General features: G+C 35.8%; 1 protein-coding gene across 1 annotated transcript; it reads right to left on the minus strand.

Annotated features, from left to right (window-relative positions):
* Positions 1 to 2,088: 2,088 nt before the first annotated feature.
* LOC134266636 (uncharacterized) lies at positions 2,089 to 17,932 on the minus strand (the record flags this gene model as incomplete). The annotated part of the gene is made up of 9 exons (XM_062748854.1): positions 2,089 to 2,313; positions 2,574 to 2,670; positions 2,804 to 2,905; positions 3,106 to 3,222; positions 3,536 to 3,651; positions 11,368 to 11,504; positions 15,977 to 16,182; positions 17,495 to 17,657; positions 17,826 to 17,932. Coding segments are annotated over 9 exons (1,270 nt in total), but the record flags the coding sequence as incomplete, so codon positions are not given.
* Between the last annotated feature and the right edge of the window lie 2,084 nt (positions 17,933 to 20,016).

Below are 20,016 nucleotides of genomic sequence, written 5' to 3' on the forward strand. Positions count from 1 at the left end.
CAATCAGTACTTGGGCAGGTAATGGGACCCTCCCCCCCCCCCCCCCCCCCCCCAAAAAAAAGGAGGAAGAAACAGTTTTGTATCCAGGTTGTCCACCTGGTACAGTCGGAGGGGAGGAAGGGGGCTCTGAACTTGACATAGTAATTTTAAGTAAGTGTAAAAGATATATTTATTTGAAGACCAGTTTTTCTGAACTAGGGTATTTTATGCCAGAATTACTATTGCAAATTTACACTAAAAGATAGATAAATATTGTTTAATTGCGGCTTTATCCCCTAAACAATATTGTACGTTTACATTCTTTAATCCTGCTAGTCCTGGAATTTTGTTTGGGTTCGTGGCTGCAACCCCCACCCCCAATATTCCTTCCTAGGACCTTCATAGCTCTAATAATGCCTGAAAAAGTGGATTTGCTTTCCTTGAAGAATTTACCCAAAAGCTACATGTAATCAGTATGAGTATTAATTTAAAAAAGAAAAAAAATTAATGTGTCTTTATTTATTTCTTAAAACGTTTTATGTCGTTTCTGGTATTTAGTGAAAACTTTACTTTCACTTCTCAACTGCTGTAGACCAAATCTTCCTGATTGTAGTTCGAATAGGCTGATATATCAATGTATACAAACATGGTTTAAGGAAAAGCCATGGTTTTAACTAAGGATGAAGATGTAAAATTTTACGTGTTATAATTGTACGTGCGTATTTTGTGTTGTCCATTTTACTGAGCAATGCAAAACAATAACAATACGTCAATAGCGAATATGACTTTGAATATACACCCAGTATTTGTACACAACTTCAAAATTAATGTTTGTTTTTTTTTTAAAGTTCTGTAGCTCTTATAAGTATTTTTTTTTTAATGTATTCTTTTCTTTTGCTGATACATGATACATACATTTTATATGCATGCCTTCAAAGAAAAGTCCGAAGATTTTTGTTTAAATGTAGTATGGGATCAACTAATTACAGTAAACTGCCCCCCCCCCCCCCCCCCCGACAAAAAAAAAATAAATAGTGGACCTATACACCTACTAAAGTGTTAGTGAACAACTATAAAATCGTAAAATGATACTTTTTGTGAAAAATGTGTAATATTCTAATAAAATCTATAACCATATAATTTACAAGGGGCAAAAGGGTTAAAACTGAGGAAATTCGGATTTTTGTGGAAATGTTCTTTTTAAGGTATGAGCACACTTCTGCCCCATTTTTTTTTTTCATGAATAGAAACCTCTTGATGTTAGTTTTAGACTGAACCCTAAATAAATTTGGGGCAGGCCTGTGCTCTATGTAAAATTTGACTATTTAGCCCTCAAAATGTGATAAATCAAGCAAATTCCTGATTTTCTATGATTTTGGGGCTATAGATCTCAGGTATACAAGTATGGAACTCCAAGATTTTTTCCCCTTTGATAAACTACAATACCTAGACTACCTTTTAAGCAAAAAATATTTGGCCAAAACTTAAGTTTCATTTTGACCATTTTACAGGGCATATTTTGACCCTTCGTGGGCTAAGCTCTTTCAAAACTGTAGGTGGAATAGCATTCTGTAAAATTGTTATGAGATGGACAGTTAAAGGGACACCTTTCTACTGCATCATGTCTTCAGGCCTGGGGGCCATAAAACTTTGATGAGCTCACAGATCTCAGTTATACTTTTCCACCATTAATTCCTTTGGTAAAATTGAGACTGAGATGAAAATTGAGCAAGTCTAAATTTTAATGTCACAGAGCCTGGATCTGACCAATATTACTTAAAATGGAGCTCTGCATACTTTTTTTGACCTCTACCCACTTTTTTGGACCTCTACCTACTTTTTGGACCTCTACCTACTTTTTTGGACCTCGACCTACTTTTTGGACCTCTACCTACTTTTTAACACTTTCTACCAACTTTTTGGACCTCTACTTACTTTTTGAACCTCTACCTACTTTTTTGGACCTCTACCTACTTTTTGAACCTCTACCTACTTTTTGAACCTCTACCTACTTTTTGGACCTCTACCTACTTTTTGGACTTCTACCTACTTTTTGAACCTCTACCTATTTTTTGGACTTCTACCTACTTTTTGGACCTCTACCTCTACCTACTTTTGTGACAGCCTGGCTCCTAAGCTACTGGAAGGCACACTGGACTGGGCCCCACTTGTTCCTAAACCACTATCCCTGAATGCTGAGTCTTGTGACATGGGGCGAGGACTTAGTGGTTTCCCTGACAACCCCTGCCATTGGACCGGGAGGGAGAAGCCTTTGATATGCGTCCTCATGCCCTCCTTGGCTTGTTCAGCTAATGACAAACATTCTCTGTCCATCTGAGGAGAGACAAGTTTTTCATTTTTCTTCACAGAAATCAATAGGTCAAGTCAATAAATAAATTTAAATGTTACACCTACTGCACAGAGTCAAATGACTGTATGTGTTTATATGTATATTTTCTATTCCTGAAAGTGAAATAATATTTTTAAACATGCAAATAAGTTTTTAAAATCATGTAAAATTATTAATCTATCATGCGAGACATTAACAGTTTTTACAGACTTGAATACTGTGTATAAAGCTATATCTATTTTACCTTGTCAATGCGATTACTGAGCTTCTCGCGACAATCACTGACAGAAGCGATATTCTGTTCAACCTTCTTTGTTCTCTGAACATTCTTCAGCAGTAATCTAAAAGTGTTAAATAAATGTATTACTTCATCTAAAATAATCATTAATATGATAAGCAGTGAAGCAAAGTTTTCTACACTGTCATCTTGATTGTTGCTGATATTGGAGTTATTCCCCTTTGACCATGACTTACCCTATCTGTTTGCCCACTACACTGTACGTTCTGGACAGATTCCTCAGGCAATGACCTTGAAGTAGAGAGACCAGCTGAACACACAGGTCCTGTATCCGGATTCTGTAATAGGGTCAAAGTTCAGGTAATTAATTAGGTCATAGGAAGCCAGGTATTCAAGTCACACAATTGATCACAAAAAACACATGTTGCCCTCAAACACAGTCAATGTTTCTTGTTTCCTAATAGGCCAATCCAAATTGAGTATTTTTGGTATATTACATGTGTTTGTGGTCCTACATTACAGGTGCATGTAGCCTTACCTGTCTGACTCGTGGACATACTCCTCTTCTGGACACAGTGTCTTCTGCTTCCTGTCCTTGGTGAAGGCCGTCGAGATCTCCTCAATCTTCCTACACAGGTGCTCAGCTTTCTGCATGCTGCCATTGGTAAGTGGAGTTTGAAAAAAATTTGTTTTAACAGGCAAAACTTAAGATTTACTCTTAATTTGTAATATATGCCCTGTTAACATGCAGAGTTTAATTTGAATTAAACATCGAGTTACTGGGAGTTAATTTTGAACCATGTTCACGTGGAGAATTTAATGCAATTTTATGAGAAACACCATGAAACACTGTTGCTTCTGGGGAACTGAACCTTTCTGATTCCCTTAATGATTTAAGTCTGTTCTCAGTATCTGGTCTTGAGGCCAGGCTCTGAAAGCTGCTTTTTTTTAGTACTAAGTATACACACCAGTTTTCCTCCTCCAAACACCCCACACAGTGACTAATGGCCTCTTTCTCCTGCTCATAGATCTTGTTCATCAGGACATCCATGTACACCTTACATTCTTCTGATCGATTCTCAGCCTGCAATTCAAAAAGGGTTACATGTATCATCAACATAATTCTATAACAAGAGGCCCACAGGCCTTATAGATCACCTGAGTACTGTGTAACAACTTTCAATCAATTGAATTTGGTTTATACCACTTCAGGCCATGAAATTCACAATTCGCAATTTTGAAAGAGTCACCATTGCTTAATTGTAAACTTAGAATGCTTACTCTATTTACTTAATACCTAGACATAGATCAGAGTAACAGAGAAAATGCACTTCCACTTTATACCCAGTTGTGCACCTCACCCCAAAGGAACCATTGACCCAGGAGCCATATATTTCAAAATTTTGCAAATTTTAAAACCAAATAGTTTATTAATACCAAAGATCAGATTAAAAAGCATTGATTTATTTTCAGACTATGTAGCCCCCCCCCCAATATCCTCTGACCCAGGGGGCAAAAAAACAAGAGGCCCAAGGGCCTTGAATCGCTCTCCTGATAAATTGTACAACCTATCACTTGTATTTGAAGCCTCTAACCCTAAATATCCTATTAAAGACCCAAGTTGCATTACCTAACAAAGTTTGATGATTCTTAGCCAATTAGAACTACTTTTTGGTCTACATTCTTGGAAATCACAAAATGCATCAAGTGACAGTTTGATTATTCTAAGCCAATAAATACCTAAGATACTTAAATATAGCCATAAAATGTCGAAAGTAGGTCATCGTGTTTACATTTTGGTTGACATTTTTCAGAGTCCCAAGATGCATCTGCTGACTAAGTTTGATAATTCTAAGCCAATAAATACCTGAGATATTGAAAAGTAGGTCACTGTGACCTACTCTTTGGTCAACATTCTCAGAAAACCCAAGATGCATCAACTGACAAAGTATGATGATTCTTAACCAATAAATACCTAAGATACTTAAATATAGCCATAAAATGTAGTAAGTAGGTCATTGTGACCTACATTTTGGTTGACATTTTTTAGAGTCCCAAGATGCATCTGCTGACCAAGTTTGATAATTCTAAGCCAATAAATACCTGAGATATTCAAAAGAAGGTCACCATGACCTACTTTTAGATCGACATTCTCCGAAAATCCAAGATGCATCAACTGACAAAGTATGATGATTCTAAATCGATAAGTACTAGAGATAGATTAATATAGCCATAAAATGTCAAAAAGTAGGTCACTGTGACCTACTTTTTGGCGACATTCTCCAAAAACCCAAGATGCATCTGCTGACCAAGTTTGATAATTCTAAGCCAATTAATACCTGAGATATTCAAAAGTAGGTCACCATGACCTACTTTTTGGTCGAAATTCTCAGAAAACCAAAGATGCATCAACTGACAAAGTATGATGATTCTAAACCAATAAGTACTAGAGATACTTAAATATAGCCATAAAATGTCAAAAGTAGGTCACCATGACCTACTTTTTGGTTGACATTCTCCGAAAACCCAAGATGCATCAACTGACAAAGTTTGATGATTCTAAGCCAATAAGTACCGGAGATACTTAAATATAGCCATAAAATGTCGCAAGTAGGTCACTGTGACCTAATTTTTAGTCGCACTATCCGAAAACCCAAGATGCATCTACTCACAAAGTTTAATGATTCTAAGCAAATAAATACCTAAGATACTTAAATATAGCCATAAGATGTAAAAAGTAGGTCACCGTGACCTACATTTTGGTTGACATTTTTCAGAGTCCCAAGATGCATCCAAAATATGCCTTTAAATCAATTTGAAAACAAATGCCCGCAAAATTCAAAAAGTGGGTCACTGTGACCTATTTTTGAGTTAAAATGATGTGAAGTCCTAAGATGCATCAACTTACAAGATTTGATGATCCTAGTACTTATAGTAAGCAAAATATGAACATTTTTATTAATTGTAAATTAAGGTCAACTTTAAAGTGACCTTGAGACCACGCCCTTTGCCCCAGGGCCATGCCTTGAACAATTTTTAATCTTCAACATATCCTGATCCTTGTATGTAAGTTTGGTGAAAATCTGCCTGGTGGTTCTGGAGAAGAAGATTTTTTAGCAACCAGTACTTTTTGTTTTGTTTTCCTGATTATCTCCCCTTGATTCAGGGTCCCAACCCTTATTTTAGTATAAATGGTAGCCCTTGGGCCAAGGATACCCTGTGACAAATTTGACACTGATTGGCCAAGGGGTTCTTGAATTATGGCCCATATTCTAAAAAGTTAACGCACACACACGACGCACACCGCACAAATGGCCATAGCATTAGCTCTTTTGAGCCTTTGGCTCAGAAGAGCTAAAAACACTTTGCTAGATGCTCCTTTCTTTTCTTTATCATAAATATATATATACTTGAATCATTGGTATGAAACCCAGGAGCAAAGGAAAATAATTTCAAAGAATTAATGCATTTTCACAATATAATCAATAGAGCCCCGCCCTAACACTAGAACCCCTGACCCTGGGGCCATAAAATTAACAATTTTAGAAGAGGCACTCTTGTTCATCATAACCAAATGCTAAGTTAGTTTATTTAATACCCAGAAGCAGAGAAAAAGATTTTCAAAGAATTAATGCATTTTCACTATATGATCAATAGAGCCCCACCCTAACACCAGAACCCCTGACCCTGGGGCCATAAAATTCACAATTTTATAGGAGGCACTCTTGCTCATCATAACTATGTGCTTAGTTAGTTTATTTAATACCCAGAAGCAGAGAAGAAGATTTTCAAAGAATAAATGCATTTTCACTATATAATCAATAGAGCCCCGCCCTAACACCAGAACACCTAACTCTGGGGCCATAGAATTCACAAATCTGGAAGAGGACTCTTGCTCATCATAACTATGTGCTTAAGTAGTTTATTTAATCCTCAAAAGCAGAGAAGAAGATTTTCAAAGAATAAATGCACTTTCACCATATAATCAATAGAGCCCCACCCTATCACCAGAACCCCTGACCCTGGGGCCTTAAAATTCACAATTTTGAAAGAGGCACCCTTGCTCATCATAACTATGTGCTTAATTAGTTTTTTTAATACTCAGGAACAGAGAAGAAGATTTTCAAAGAAATAATGCATTTTCACTATATAATCAATAGAGCCCCGCCCAGAACCCCTGACCCTGGGGCCATAAAATTCATAAATTTGGTAGAGCCACTCTTGCTCATCATATCTATGAACTTAATTTGTTTATTTAATACCCAGGAGCAGAGAAGAAGATTTTTAAAGACTTACTGCATTTTCACTATATATCAATTTAGCCCCGCCCTAACACCAGAACCCCTGACCCTGGGGCCATGAATTTCACAATTTTGGTAGAGGACTCAATGCTGATTACAATCATACCAACAGTTTGACTGCTTGATGTCCAGGAGTAAAGAAGAAGATTTTTAAAGATTGCACTATTTTTAGTGGTTTTTGCCCCACCCCCAGGCCCAGGGGGGCGGGGACCACGAAATTCACAATTTTTGTTCCCCTTCACCCATAGATGCTATATGCCAAATTTGGTTGAAATTGGTTCAGTGGTTTCAGAGAAGAAGCTGAAAATGTTTAAATGTTAACGCACGACGCACGACGCACGACGGACGACAGACGACGGACGACGACGGACAAAAACGGATAGCAATAGGTCACCTGAGTTTACTCAGGTGACCTAAAAATTCATTTAATAGTTAACAATATTTGTGAAACAAATGTTCTTGATTTAAGAAAGAAATGTGGATTTGGTGGAGAGCTTTCTCTGACTTATCGTGAGTTTTGTGAAAAATGTGGACCTTTGTTTACTTATGAGAATTTGAAGACATACAGTACACCTGGTTGCAGATATGTAAGGAAAGGAGCAGGAAATTAAAGAATTTTTTCACGTGTAGTGATGTTGCAGCTCAAATCAAGGACATTAAAAAAATTTGGAAAAAAATACCTCTGTTAAAATCAACAAGTAATATATCTGTATGGCCTGTTTTCTTAACCATTTTCTGAATTTCTTAACCATTAATGAGCTTCCACCTGCTGAACGATTTCCCAGAAAGAATCTTACACTGTTGAGGATTTGGCAAGGTCACCCAAAACCTTTGAAGAATTCCTTCCTAACACCATTTGTAAAAGGTTTAGCACCCTTAGAAAACCACAAGTCTCTGTCGAGACTGAAGCTCTACTGGTTTGTACTTATAACAAAGAGAAAAGTAGCTAGGCACTTGAAACTTTAAAACAGCAACAAATAGAATAATGATCTTTGATTAAGTCTCTTTTTGTTGGAAGATATTGTAATAAGACTACAACTGTAGTCTGCATCTTAGTGTAGTTTACATTTGTGCCAAGTTATATTAAAATCAGACAAAAACTAGGAGGAGTAGCATTTTGAAAAATTGTATACAGACAGACGCCGTACCATTACTATCGCATAAGCTCTTCTGGTCTCTGACCAGTAGAGCTAAAAAAATGGGATCAATTTAACAGATTAGGGAGATTAAATAAATGTAAAGTGTATATTAATTATGGGAACATTGCACGTGCAAGAAAGATCTTTTGTTTTGAACATGACAATACACAATGGACAATATGGATGTGTTGACTGTGTAGAGCCTGGAAAGAATGTTAAATCAGGAAAAAACATGTAAATGTTACCCTTTCAGAGAAGATCCACAGCCTGTTCGTTCTAATGAGGACTGTCAAGGGGCTGCTGAACAGACAGAAAAAGAAGGAAAATCAGTCATGGGATTTAATGGTCGGACAGTATTATGAAGCTGCCTTTCTGCATTTCAGACCAACACTAATATCGCAATCGCAATGTCCTTTTTGGGGTAACAATGAAACTCGTGCCGTTATGGTTTGACCCTATAAACTTCAAAAAAAGTATTTCATTGGACATACATGTATGACAAACCAGGTGGACAAAAGATTGAAGGCAGTCCAACCGCCTTATTTATTCTCGAGAAGACCAACAAAGGTCAAAAATACTTTCCACGAATGGAAGGCATCAGAACTCAAGTCTTTCCTTTTATATTATCTAGTTCCTATGTTGAAAGATATACTACCTGTCACATATCTGCAGCATGCGACATGTCAGGCTGACGTAATATTCCTTTTATTGCAGAAAACTATAAGGGAAGAGGATATACAGAGAGCAAGTGTACTCCTATCAGCATTTTATGAAAATGCCCCCATATTATACGATGAAAACTTTTGTGGATTAAATGTCCACAATTTGACTTATCTACCAACAATTGTTCTAGTATTTACTGTACCATTATCATGGTCTTCCTGTAAAATTTGCTATTATTGAATAAAATGAACCCCAAAAAAACACACCATAAGATCATTTATTTACTTCCAATATAAATTTTATCGTTTTCATTTCAATAAACATGCATATTGCATACAATAACATTTCATTTATTTTGCTCTCAATGGTGCATTTAATCACTAGCCAAAACACTTATTTTTCTAATGAGATCTGGATGTTTGATATAAGCTCCTCTTAAAATCAAACCTACATGGAGTTACTGTATACCTTACATGCAGCCTACTGCATCGTTCACGGTCCCTTTCTCTGGCAGCAATTTTTAATATGTCTCTGTGTGTATGGAGTGGCAACATTTGTGACCAAATAAGTTTAACATGATATGGAAGAAGCTGCATCAGTTTGAACAGGTCTATTCTAACTGTTGTAATTTGCTTAAAGAACAAATCTAGTTCCCTCAAATCGTTCTCCCATAAAAAAAGTCGTAGTATTCCTCAATAACTATTCAAAAAAGTAGGGTATTTTGAATTAACAAGGACAATGAAATTCAGACTATGAGGTCAGGAAGGAAACAGAGGCCATAAAGAAAACAAATAACAGAAAAGCACTGAGGAAAAATTTTTCAATTTATCCGAAACCCTGTGCACAGTCAGAAAGGATATATTCTCCAAAATAAGGATCGACACCAACATAGGGTCACACAACAAATTTACCACCATTATGAAACAGATTCAGTAGCGGGTAAAACCCGTCCGGTTGGCTAGACAAGCTAGGGTTCTCCCCACACCATTACAGATCCACGCCCATATCCATCATGTCTAATGATGTTAACGAAATGGAAACGTTCGTTACGTCAGTGCCAAACCCTCCTGCGTCTGTCCAGGAAGTCCACAGTTAACCTCCCCGCCTGTAAAAACAAAATAATGCGGTACGTTCCATCGGCGATTATCCCAGCGTTGACGACACCATTACGGGCCTCATGTGACGATCAAACAGGGAATGTCACGAGGATAACGGGCGTGTAAGTGAAATCTGTGCAGTTGATTCTTGATGGTTTGGCAACTAACTACCAAGTCCGTGTCACTGTGAAGTTGAAACATAATTTGATTTGCTGTTACTATACGATTTCTCAAGGCAACAGTGCGGATGAATCTGTCCTGAGCCTGAGTTGTTGCCCTTGGTCGACAGGATCGGGGTTAATCCTGAACAGATTCTGTAGCACGATGTCTGGACCATAATCTGATAATAACTGGGAAAACATTCATTGTCCTTGCCACCACGACATGTGTTGTGCCCACCTGTAGCATGCTAAGGGCACCTAACCTCTCATCCTGTGCTAGACGGCGCATGGTCTCTGTTGAAATACCGACTTATACAACTGATAATCTGAGGCCTTTCTCCTCAGAATTTTTCTTTCATACATACTAGTATATGGATGGCATTTTTACAAATTTCAATCACTGCTTCCGAGAAATAGAATTCGCAAGGACTATTGGTCCTTTTAATTATAAGTTAAGCTTTAAAAATACAGCAATAACCTTTTTACTCACCTGAGCCGAAGGCTCAAGTGAGCTTTTCTGATCAAATTTTGTCCGTTGTTTGTCGTTGTCGTAAACTTTTAACATTTTTATCTTCTTCTCATGAACCACTTTGCCAATTTCAACCAAACTTGCCCCAAAGTATTCTTGGGTGAAGGGAATTCAAGTCTTCTTCTCAAGAATAACAAAGCCACGATTGATAATATTTATATGGAAGCATCCTCAGGTAGTTTAGATTCAAGTTTGTTCAAATCATGATCCCCGGGGGGTAGGGTGGAGCCACAAATATTTATATGGAAGCATCCTCAGGTAGTGGGGATTAAGTTTTTTTTCAAATCATACCCCGGGGGGGGGCCCCAAAGTTTTACATAGAAATATATGGGAAAATTTTTTTTTAAAATCTTTAAGAATAAAAACCATAACTGGTCAAAGGTTTAGTTTTGGATTTAAACTTTTCAAAAAATAATCCAATTTCTAACTTTTCCTACCAAAGTGGTCAGGTGAGCGATGTGGCCCATGGGCCTTTTGTTATTTCTTTTTACTAAAATTTTGCTTTTGAGCCAAACCTTAATTGCTATTGGATTCACTTGTCCATGTCACATTGATGAATTATTTTACCCTATCAAATATGAGGATTGATTATATGGCATTATTAAGATACAGCAAATACCATAATTGCACAAAGTATAAAATTCAATGTTTTTAAAAGTATAAGACAGACAGGGAAAAAAATTACCCCTAGGATCTTCAATCCATGGGTATAAAAATTTTGTTGTTGCACCCCAACTTTTATCAATTCTATCAAAGCTGTGATATTCTTCTTGGACCAACCCTTGTAAAAAAATATATACTTTTTTTTAGAATTGCTGCTAATTTTTTTTGAACTGTGGGTCAGTTCGTTCCTAGCGATATTTCGGCTAGCTGCATGAGCTCCTGTTCCTGGATGGACATGGTGACGTACTGCACAGTGAGGTGAGCGATGGCACTCGTCTTGTGGGCCACGTTCATCCTTATCATAGGAAATAGGGCTACTGCTGAAGAACTGGGGAATGGGTGCCGGAGAATAAACCAAAAGCTGATGCTGATAGTAATTCAAGCCTGAAAAAATAGGTGTATTTTTTTATTTTTTGATTCATTATTATATAAATACACACAACATTATCTATCAAAAATATGCTCCAGTATTAATACTTTACAAAAGAACTTAAGTGCAACACTTCCTACATTTATTTTAATTATTAGAGCAAAAGATTTCAATTATATACCAGCAGATGGTACATGTAAATGCTAGGTTTAAGTGAATTAATTTTCATGATGTATACTGGGAAAAAGCATAAAATGTATTTGGTGAATCTTTTTCTAAAACAAATTATTAATTTGCATTCATTTTGCATTGAAAAGGAATACATTCAAGCTAAAAAATAATTTTACAGAAATTGAATAATATACATTCATAATATCACTTGAGGAATTCCTCAAGTTTAATCTTTCTACCACGGGTAAATTCCATTGATTTGCCATATTGCACTCAACTGCAGTGAACTCACATTAAATATTAAATAATGGTGAATGAAAAACTTCACACCTTTGGTTTTTTAATAGGTATAAGATTACTCAATAATCTGTGTCAAATTCATATCTAACATATGCCGCCAAACAGGTGGGCTATAGCCTCTTAATTTGCTCAACATTTTGCAGGTGATATTTTTTTTTCTGTTGTAAAAAATTAATATTTGACAAAGGATTGCAAATCATCCAGATAAAAAAAAATTTAAACATTCATAAAGGTTTGGGCTATGATATCAATATTAAAATTTCCAACCTTTTCAAGCATGAGGCTCATTTTTTTTATTTTTTCAACTCAAATCAAAGCAGCCTATTGTGTATGTACTGAAAAGAATTCCAAAAAGGATATTATTTGATCCTTTAACCATGGATTCCTGATAAACACTCCTTACCCAGATGAGTGTTAGATAACATTTATCTGATAAAGACACTCAGATGAAGGAGTTCTAAAAGGGGAAAAAAAGAGCCCCATGGGCCACATCGCTCACCTGAGAATCTTTGACCATTCTGTTTTTTACCAGATTTCCACCTTGTAATTCATATTGTACCCCCCCCACCCAATGATCATAATTTAAACAATTTGAAATCTACACTACCTCAGGATGCTTCCGCATAAGTTTTAGCTTTTCTGGCCCAGTGGTTCTTGAGAAGAAGATTTTTAAAGATTATTCCTATATATTTCTATATAGAACTTTGATTCCCCATTGTGACCCTGCCCTACCCCCGGGGTCATGATTTGAACAATTTACAATCTACATTACCCCAGGGTGCTTCCACATAAGTTTCAGTTTTTCTGGCCCAGTGGTTCATGAGAAGAAGATTTTCAAAGATTTTTCCTATATATTTCTATGTAAAACATTGATTCCCCATTGTGGCCCCACCCGACCCCTGGGGGTTATGGTTTTAACAATTTAGAATGTACTCTCCCCAGGATGCTTCCACATAAGTTTCAGCTTTATTGGCCCAGTGGTTCTTGAGAAGAAGATTTTAAAGATTTTTCCTATATATTTCTATGTAAAACTTTGATTTCCCATTGTGACCCTGCCATACTCCCAGGGATCATGATTTGAAAAATTTAGAATCTACACTACCCGAAGATGTTTCCACATAAGTTTCAGCTTTACTGGCCCAGTGGTTCTTGAGAAGAAGATTTTTTAATGACCCCACCCTATTTTTGTCTTTTCTTGATTATCTCCCCTTATGAGAAAACTTGGCCCTTCATTTTAACAATTTACATTTCCCTTTATCCAAGGATGCTTTGTACCAAGTTTGGTCAAAATTGGCCCAGTGGTTCTTGAGAAGAAGTCGAAAATGTGAAAAGTTTACAGACGGACGGACAGCTAGATAGACAGGACAGACAGGGGACAGACGTCGGACAAAATGTGATCAGAAAAGCTCACTTGACCCTTTGGCTCGGGTGAGCAAAAAAACCACTTCAAAGAATGAGTTGTCAAACCACAGAAAATTTAGGCGGGAAACATTAATAGTACATGTACACCCAGCAATAATCTATGAAAACCAAACTTTCAACTTCTTAAAAAATGACATCAAGCTCTAAATTTACTCAAATATGCTGTATAATTATTTGCAAGCATGCACAAATTCTTTCTTTTACTTTGGTATATAAATGTCCACCCTCTATATAAACTGTGAGTATATGATCCAGCCCATATAAATATCAGATATATGTATTAACTAGAATGATGGTATATTTAAACATGGAATGTCGAAAAACCTGTCTGACAGTTTTATGTACATTTGTCATGATAAAGTACAGCACTTAAATAATTTCAAGATTTTTTTTCACAAATTAAAACAGCTATTTTATCAGTCATCAGTCTAGACTTTTTAAAAGCTTTGTAACAGTACTTATAGTAGGTAAATTCATCAATTCTTGAATTAAACAAGGATAAGTATATGCAAATGTCTATTTGATCATATTTTACATTTCATGGGTGGACCTGAATTTTGTGGGTCTCTCCATATATCGAAAACAACAAAAACTAGAACTGTCCAATAGGGACAAATCCCCCCGCTGGGTTTTTCAGAGAAGCCCTGAAGGTGCCAATTCACAAATACTTTATGGATCTAGAGGTGTTCACAATTTACTTACAAAAATTTGCAGTGAAATATAATTGCTCATTATGTTTCTTAATGAATGAAACAAAGGTGCAACCAAATTAAACATCAATACTAATACATTGTAATTCCATTGTAACATTTTTTTTTTTTTCATTTTTTTTTTTTATTTCTGCATTAAAAAAATATACTGCAATTATGTGTTATGTCACTCTGCAAACTGATTGTTGAAAAAAACCCATTATACAAAATCAAATTAATCTTGATATATCAATTTGAAATGCATTTTGAAAATAAAGAGCTGGTCATCCAGTAATGAAGTGCTTTGACAGACAATAAATTACAATTAAGAGAATAAGAGAAGAGTGATCTTTAATTCTTGTGCCTTATTCCCTATAGATTAGATAACACACACGCTTGATAAGAGACCTTCATATGGTGAATAATAAGTGTACAAATTTTCAGATTAATCCTTGCAATAGTTTCTGAGAAACGGTCCAGACAAAACCACAAAATAAAAATGAAAAAAAACACCTGTAAAATTCAAAATAATAATTGAATCAAGATGAAAATTTCAGGTGCACAACTTCATATGGTGAATAATATGTGTATAAATTTTCAGATGAATCCTTCCAATAGTTTCTTAGTAATGGTCCAGACAAAATCTCGTCTACAGACAGACAGACAGACGGACAGACGGACATGGTGATTCCAATATACCCCTCCTAAACTTCGTTTGCAGGGGGTATAATTAAACCCCCACAAAAAATTAGTGTTCACAGTACATAAAAACTCCTTTAGTGAAGTTAATTATGTAAATGTATTTCAGGCCAAATGAATTTCTCTCTTTGTTTCTCTCTTTCTCTCTCTCTCTCTGTTTTATGGACTTAATTTTTTCAGGCAGACTAAGTTTCTGCCAATCTCTCTCTCTTTTTCTCTCTCTCTCTGTTTTACAGTCTTAGGTATTTCAGGCAGACTGAGTCTCTGCTGGTTCAGCCTCTCTCTGTCTCTCTCTCTCTGTTTTACAAACTTAGTATTTCAGGCAGACTAAGTTTATGCCAATCTCTCTCTCTCTGTTTTACAGACCTACGTATTTCCCGCAGACAGTTTATGCCAATCTCTCTCTCTCTGTTTTAAAGACTTACGTATTTCTGGCAGATTAAGTTTCTGCTACATTGTAATCTCTCTCTCTGTTTTACAGACTTACGTATTTCCGGCAGATTAAGTTTCTGCTACATTGTAATCTCTCTCTCTGTTTTACAGACTTACGTATTTCCGGCAATTAAGTTTCTGCTACATTGTAATCTCTCTCTCTGTTTTACAGACCTACGTATTTCCCGCAGACAGTTTATGCCAATCTCTCTCTCTCTGTTTTAAAGACTTACGTATTTCTGTCAGATTAAGTTTCTGCTACATTGTAATCTCTCTCTCTGTTTTACAGACTTACTATTTTGGCAGACTAAGTTTCTGCTACATTGTAATCTCTCTCTCTGTTTTACAGACATGTATTTCCGGCAGACAGTTTATGCCAATCTCTCTCTCTCTCTGTTTTACAGACTTACATATTTCCGGCAGATTAAGTTTCTGCTACATTGTAATCTCTCTCTCTGTTTTACAGACTTACGTATTTCCGGCAGATTAAGTTTCTGCTACATTGTAATCTCTCTCTCTGTTTTACAGACTTACGTATTTCCCGAAGACTAAGTTTCTGCTACATTGTAATCTCTCTCTCTCTGTTTTACAAACTTATGTATTTCCGGCAGATTAAGTTTCTGTTAATTGTAATCTCTCTCTCTGTTTTACAGACTTACGTATTTGGACAACTAAGTTTCTGCCAATCTCTCCCTATCTCTCTGTTTTACAGACTTGCATATTTCCGGCAGACAGTTTCTGCCAATCTCTCTCTCTCTGTTTTACAGACTTACGTATTTCTGGCAGACTAAGTTTCTGTTGGTCCAGTCTTTCTCTCTGGTACAGATACAGCTGACCATGCAGTATGTTCTTCGGCCAGTTTTGAATCTCTGCCGTCATGTCGATGACCTCGCTGATTTCCCGGTTATGGTACAGAATCAGTTGTTCACTGGCCGCTATCTCTGTCTCCTTGGCGATCAGTTCCTGACACTTAGCAAACCTTCAAAAAGAAATTATAATTGGTGCTTAAACTGTTGCAATATTTAATAAATACTGTGGAATCAGATTACAGGTATTTAGAATTCATAGGGGTCAAGGTACATGGGTAAGCAACATTTATATTTTGTTGGTTCGTAAAGACGTAATTTTGTGGGTTATTTGCATATTCAGACATTTCAATGATTAAGTTTATATATGGACAAAATAATCAGAATAATGGGGATGTAAATTTATGGATAAGGACTGGTGACCCATTAAATCCTTTAAGTTTGCCCCCCCCCAACTTACATTGATGATTCCACAATATGCACACAAGAAAAATGCTCAGGAACAGAACAAATAATTAATTATATCTTTTAATTGTCATGCAACTTCCTTTACTGGTATCAATTTCTACTCATAGTCTCAGACTGTTCATTTTGTTGTTGACACAGACATGTATGTTCTATTGATGTACATTTTATTGTTGACACAGAAGTGTATGTTCTTACCTATCAGTTTTATTGATGAATATCATGTTGTTGACACAGAAGTGTATGTTCATACCTATCGGTTTTATTGATGTACATTTTGTTGTTGGCACAGCAGTGTACGTTCTTACCTATCGGTTTTATTAATGTACATTTTGTTGTTGACACAGAAGTGTATGTTCTTACCTATCAGTTTTATTGATGTATATCATGTTGTTGACACAGAAGTGTATGTTCTTACCTATCGGTTTTATTGATGTACATTATGTTGTTGACACAGAAATGTATGTTCATACCTATCAGTTTTACTGTTGTACATTATGTTGTTGACACAGAAGTGTATGTTCTTACCTGTCAGTTTTACTGTTGTACATTATGTTGTTGACACAGAAGTGTATGTTCTTACCTGTCAGTTTTATTGATGTAGATTTTGTTGCTGACACAGAAGTGTATGTTCATACCTGTCAGTCTTATTGATGTACATTATGTTGTTGACACAGAAGTGTATGTTCTTACCTGTCAGTTTTATTGATGTATATCATGTTGTTTACACAGAAGTGTCAGTTCTTACCAGTCAGTTTTATAGATGTACAGTATGTTGTTGACACAGAAATGTATGTTCATACCTATCAGTTTTACTGTTGTACATTATGTTGTTGACACAGAAGTGTATGTTATCCTATGGTTTTATTGATGTACATTATGTTGTTGACACAGAAGTGTATGTTTTTACCTGTCAGTCTTATTGATGTACATTATGTTGTTGACACAGAAGTGTATGTTCTTACCTATCAGTTTTACTGTTGTACATTATGTTGTTGACACAGAAGTGTATCTTCTTACCTATCAGTTTTATTAATGTACATTTTGTTGTTGGACCCTGATGAACAGTTGAACAGCTTGATAGTGGTCATCTCCCTAAGTGATTGGACTGTCTCAAAAAACTTCTCAAAGGTCCATCTCAGTGTAGTATTACTCTCCAATAAACCAGACATAATGGGGGTAATATTTCAGAAATCTGTAACACAATATCTAGCCATAATACGGTAACTGTGGTCATGATTGACCTCAGACATTTTGTAATAGGGTGCATAATGGTGGTTACATTATCTAGATTCATTCCTTCAAATGATTGTGCAATTTTTTTTTTGTGTGCTTGTTTTTTTAAATTTACAACAGAAGACAAGTGCGTGGTAGGTTGTTTTCCCATTCATCTCTCCGTTCTCTGTCCTCTGTATTCCAGATATCACTCCTGGAGCCTTCTGTGTGGTGATCATATACCTATTATCAAATTAACATTCAACAAATTAATCAATTAAGAATAAATAAATTGCTAGATTCTCATCCGAATTTCTTTAAAAATTGGGTGGGCGGGCGGCTTTTATTTATATTTTTTAAATTTTTAATTTTGCAGATTTTTTATTGACCTGGTCAATCAGTGAATTTTATTACAATACCTGAATAAAAATCTTAGTAAAGGTTCAATTATCTCTTCTTCACATCATCACCAATCTTTTCCAACCAATGACCCTTGTTTAAAATATATACGCATGTATAACAGCAATTACCATTTTTCAGCTGTCAAAATCATGCACTTTTGCATATTTAAAAAGAAAGTAGAATCACAGGTAAATGAATACCACCCGATAGAATTAAGACAAAACAAGAGGCCCATGGGGACATCGCTCACCTGAGCACTAAGGGTAGGAAAAAGTAGAAAAAGGCTTTTTTTGTAAAGTTTAAATCCAAAAGTAGTCCCATTTCCAATCATGGATTTGCTATTTTTTAGAAAATGATTTTTTAAAAATTTTTATATATTTCATGTAAAAGTTTGGTGGCCATTTTGGCCCTGCCCAACCCCCGGGGGTATATTTGAACAAATTTGAATTACACTACCTGAGCATGCTTCCATATAAATATGATGAATTATGGCTTTGTCATTCTTGAGAAAAAAATTTTTTAAAAAAATTTTCCTATATATTTCTATGTAAAACTTTGGTCGGCCATTTTGGCCCCGCCCTACCCCTGGGGTCATGATTTGAACAAACTTGAATCTACACTACCTGAGCATGCTTCCATATAAATATGATGAATTATGGCTTTGTCATTCTTGAGAAGAAGATTTTTAAAGAATTTTTCTATATATTTCTATGTAAAACTTTGGTGGCCATTTTGGCCCCGCCCTACCCCCTTTGGGGGATGATTTGAACAAACTTAAAAAATTTCACTACCTGAGCATGCTTCCATATAAATATGATAAAATTTTGGGTTTGTCATTTTTGAGAAGAAGATGTTTAAAGAATTTTCCTATACATTTCAATGTAAAACTTTGGTCGGCCATTTTGGCTTGCCCTACCCTGGGGGTCATATTTGAACAAACTTAATCTACACTACCTGACTGAGGATGTTTTTTAAAAATTTCATCTTTCCTGGCACAGTGGTTCTTAGAAGAAGATTTTTAAAATATCCACCAAATTTTCTTTTAAATTCCCCAAATTTTCTCCCCTTAATAGGTTCCCTTTTTTTGAAAAACTTTAACCCCTTCACCCAAGGATACTTTTGGCAATTTGGTTGAAATTGGCCCAGCGGTTTTAGAAGAAGTCGAAAATGGAAAAGTTTTCAGACAGACTGGGGCAGACAGACGGACGCCAGACAAAATGTGATCAGAAAAAATCACTTGAGCCTTTGGCACAGGTGAGCTAAAAAACGAAATAAAAAAAATCGAGGTGGGGATATAAAATGGGGCGGGCCGGGGTGAGAATCTAGGAATATTTTTATTATGGCCTTATAGGTCTGCAAGATTTATTAACATTATAATCAAGCATAAGAAATTAAAATTGTAGAATAGTTTTATATAAAATTTTTTAAAATCAGAAATTTATACTTTTCTTCTGTGTGCTGTGTACATCCCCCAAATTATTTTTAAAATCGGTAGGGAAAAAGTAGCACAGAAAAAAATTGTGCAGATGTACTAAACTGAGCCTCAAACTTGTTATAAAGGGGTATCTTTCCTACCAAAAAAAATTGGCAAATCAAAAATCAACTGAATTATTTTGTGTATTATAACATCTTTGAGAAGTCTGAAATTCCTCTACTTTGACTTTATTTTTAGAGGTTCCCAAAGGCAGACTCATTTTGCCAAAAAAAAAATCAGACATGCCACCTGAGAATTTAACTAAGGAAAGACTTGATGTGCTTTGATTTGAGGGGGCACTCACTGCTGATCGAAAATTTAGAACATCACTTTGAGAAGAAATGTTGGCCTATAGGAAAACAAATAGTGGACTGTATCCTCAGCAGCTGTGTGCATGTTGTGCATTTCCTTAACAACGTTTGATCCTATATTTAAAATTTTAAAATTTTTT

Source organism: Saccostrea cucullata, unplaced genomic scaffold (assembly GCF_032062105.1).
Source record: "Saccostrea cucullata isolate Sc308-1 unplaced genomic scaffold, CSIRO_AGI_Scuc_v1 ctg9882, whole genome shotgun sequence".
NCBI lineage: Eukaryota > Metazoa > Mollusca > Bivalvia > Ostreida > Ostreidae > Saccostrea > Saccostrea cuccullata.